At 44.6% G+C, this 2,918-nt stretch overlaps 1 protein-coding gene across 2 annotated transcripts in view; it reads left to right on the top strand.

Annotated features, from left to right (window-relative positions):
- Positions 1 to 1,931, top strand: part of LOC107274065 (LIM/homeobox protein Lhx9) — a 29,613-nt gene extending 27,682 nt beyond the window's left edge. For both annotated transcript variants that reach the window (XM_015752811.2, XM_015752810.2), the window contains exon 6: positions 861 to 1,931. In XM_015752811.2, the coding sequence (XP_015608297.1) occupies positions 861 to 1,076 (216 nt within the window). In that variant the 3' untranslated portion in view covers positions 1,077 to 1,931. The remainder of the gene's footprint in view (positions 1 to 860) is intronic.
- The last annotated feature ends 987 nt before the right edge of the window (positions 1,932 to 2,918 follow it).

Raw genomic sequence — 2,918 nt, 5'->3', positions numbered from 1 at the left:
GGGGGGGGGGCAGGGAGGGAGAAGGAGGAAACGAGGAGAAAAGAAAAATGAGAAACTGCCTTCGCGTTAGAAACGACGATTACACGGAGCAACGGCGACTCTTTGCCGTTTGCCGCTCGCTAAAGTGTCGCAGCTACTGTGCTGCCACCTACGTTCAGGTCCGACCCGCGTAGTTACACGCGCGCTTAAGGATTTCACTGGAAAGGACTTTGGTTTTCTTTGATTTTTCTTAAGGGCTCGTTTGCCTTGAGCTATTTTTTTTTTTTAGTTACCTTCTCTCCGGAAATTGGCTAGGATCTTTTCTTTTTACCGGAAAACGCGAAACAGACGAGTTCGAGAGTTTTCAATGGAATTGATTTTTTTTTTCAATTTGTTTTTCGAGTTCCATAACCACCGACTGTCGCATGAGGCGATATTCTAGGGCTGCCCGGGTTAGAAAGCTGGTGCGCGTGTGGGAAAGGAGGGCGAGAAAGAGAAAAAGAGCGAGAGGGGGGCAAGTTCTATTGTACTGGGAATAATGCGGTGCTCCTGGAAGCGCCATCTTGGATGATATTGATCGCGGGACGCGCGAACACTCACTCCCGGTAGCCGTTCGCCTTGGTCTTCAGGTCCTGTCGTGCCTCTGCGGGTCGACTGGGTCCCTAAAGGGTGGAGACTCCCTTGAAGATGGCGACCCTTGAACCGCGATGCTCCCCCTGCTCGACTCCACGAATATGGCTGACAGCGATTTACGAAATAATTTACGATATTTACCAAATTCCAAAAATGGGTTTAAATATTGAAATTTGGCCGAGGAAGGCACGCGGATGGGTCGAGTGGCTCCGTACAGCATCTCAAAGGACCCGTAATGTCTGTTACAGGTCTGGTTCCAAAATGCCCGTGCAAAATGGCGGCGCATGGTGCTCAAGCAGGAAGGCAAGTCGGACAAGTGCGGTGGCGGAGTCGACGGTGGCTCCTTGGGGGATCTTGAGCTCTATGGCAACAGTGCCGGAAGTGGTGGGCCCCCCATGAGTCCCCCGTTTATGTTGGGCGGGCCCCATAGTCCGGCCTCCCTGGCTTCTCTGGATTGCGCGTGATGAGACGGGATCCATCTGGGCGAAGTCGGATCCACTGACGTCACTGATCAAGAGGAGGAGATCTGGCGGGCCACGTGGCGGCCTTCCGGCCTCCAGCGTCCCAGGGAATCGCAAGGGCGCGTCCCGGACGATCTTCACCACTAACTGCAAACTCCGTTCCGAATTACCTACGATCTTACTAGACGAAGAAATAAGTCCCTAGATATTCCCCAGAGAATTGTACATATTTCTTTGTTGCGCGAAGTCACGAGTCGCGGTGGGTTTAATTTCAAATTTGAAGGGTCACGCTCGCTTTCCATGCATCCGCATGACACTTGTGTGGATCATCCCTTAAATCACTCGCAACCCCACTCGAATGACTTCCTTGAATATTTCGAAAAAAAAAAAAAAAAAAAAAACTTTTCCTCCAAATCCAGAGGACTACTGTATATTTCTCATTTCTAAATGGACATTCCGGTACGACGTGTTGTTCGGTGTCACCCTGTAGTATCTTGCCGGAATCCTCGTAAAGAATGAAAAGTAAGAAAAAAACAAGAAAAAAGAAGATATTCGTGACCGAGTACGTTCTGTGAGTATTTATTATTGATGAGGAAGGACAGGCGACGATGATGTGTAAATTTCGACGTATTAGCGTGCATGTAATAAGAATGGTGATTAATTAAGGATTTATAATAAATCTGCGTCGTATCGATGATAGATAGATAGATCGATAACTGTGTATATCGTGTGTGGCGCGATAGAGGGACAAATCGCATTGTACTATACGAATGTGAGTGGATGAATGTGTGTGAGAGAGAGAGAGAGAGAGAGAGAGAGAGAGAGAGAGAGAGAGAGAGAGAGAGAGAAAGTAAAGAGGAATCGAGAAGAGCAAAGATAGAGGAAAAACCGCGTAGAAACTCCATTTATATTTATTGTAAAAGTTAAAGAAAATTGTCGTGAGGGGGTAGAAGAAGGTTTTAAAAAAATGTATATATATTTTTTTCAATCTTCCACTTTGCATCCTTGAATAAATTGCCTTGCTCTCTCTGCTTCCACTTGTACGCTGTAAATTCTCTTCTATTGTTCCAATACGTCGGGTCTTAATTACGTGTCTTAATCGATTCTCCTCCCATCGCTGTGCGTAAAGTGGCTACTATTAATTAGGCCGCAATTCTATGGGAATCGTATTTGAATCAGTGGCTTCCTCCTAAAATCCTACTCAAATAGACTCTATTTATATTATTATTTTCTATTTTTTTTTTTCGTTATTATTATTATTCGCTCCAACTTCGTGCAGCCTATCGAACCTTTCTTTTCCACTGCCTAACGGGATCTAAAGTAATGAGAGGGCAAGGTGGCCGTCGGGCACGACGCGATCGACCGTCGCGACGCCGCCGTGCTGCGACGCTATTTGTACATAAAAGACGTTCCTCCAGTTGAACTTAAGTGCACCTGTAGGTTGTAGGGATTGTATTGTATTAGGCTATTAGCTGTTAGTAGAATTAATTATTAATTAATTATCCTTGTAAAACACATAGAAAATACATGAACAAATACACGAAGACCACGTAAACACACAGAGAGAGAGAGAGAGAGAGAGAGAGAGAGAGAGAAGGAAGCCGATATACAAAGTATGGCGAAAGCTGGAGAGAGACGGTGAGAGGGAGGAGTGGGGGAAGAATTATGGAAACACATGTACACGCGAAAAAAAAGGTCGAAAATAATTGTCTGATTTTAGAAGATGATTTTTTCATGAAATATATTTTACAATATACAAAAACGTTGTATTTATTTATTTAAGTACCATCGAGAAACTCAATGTAACGTCGTTGTAATAAAATGAAACAGAATATTTATAAAAAT

This window comes from Cephus cinctus, unplaced genomic scaffold, assembly GCF_000341935.2.
Source record: "Cephus cinctus unplaced genomic scaffold, Ccin1 Ccin1_scaffold2085, whole genome shotgun sequence".
NCBI classification, from domain to species: Eukaryota; Metazoa; Arthropoda; class Insecta; order Hymenoptera; family Cephidae; genus Cephus; species Cephus cinctus.
Note: the sequence above shows the minus strand (reverse complement) of the source record. Positions and strands in the feature narration are given on the sequence as shown.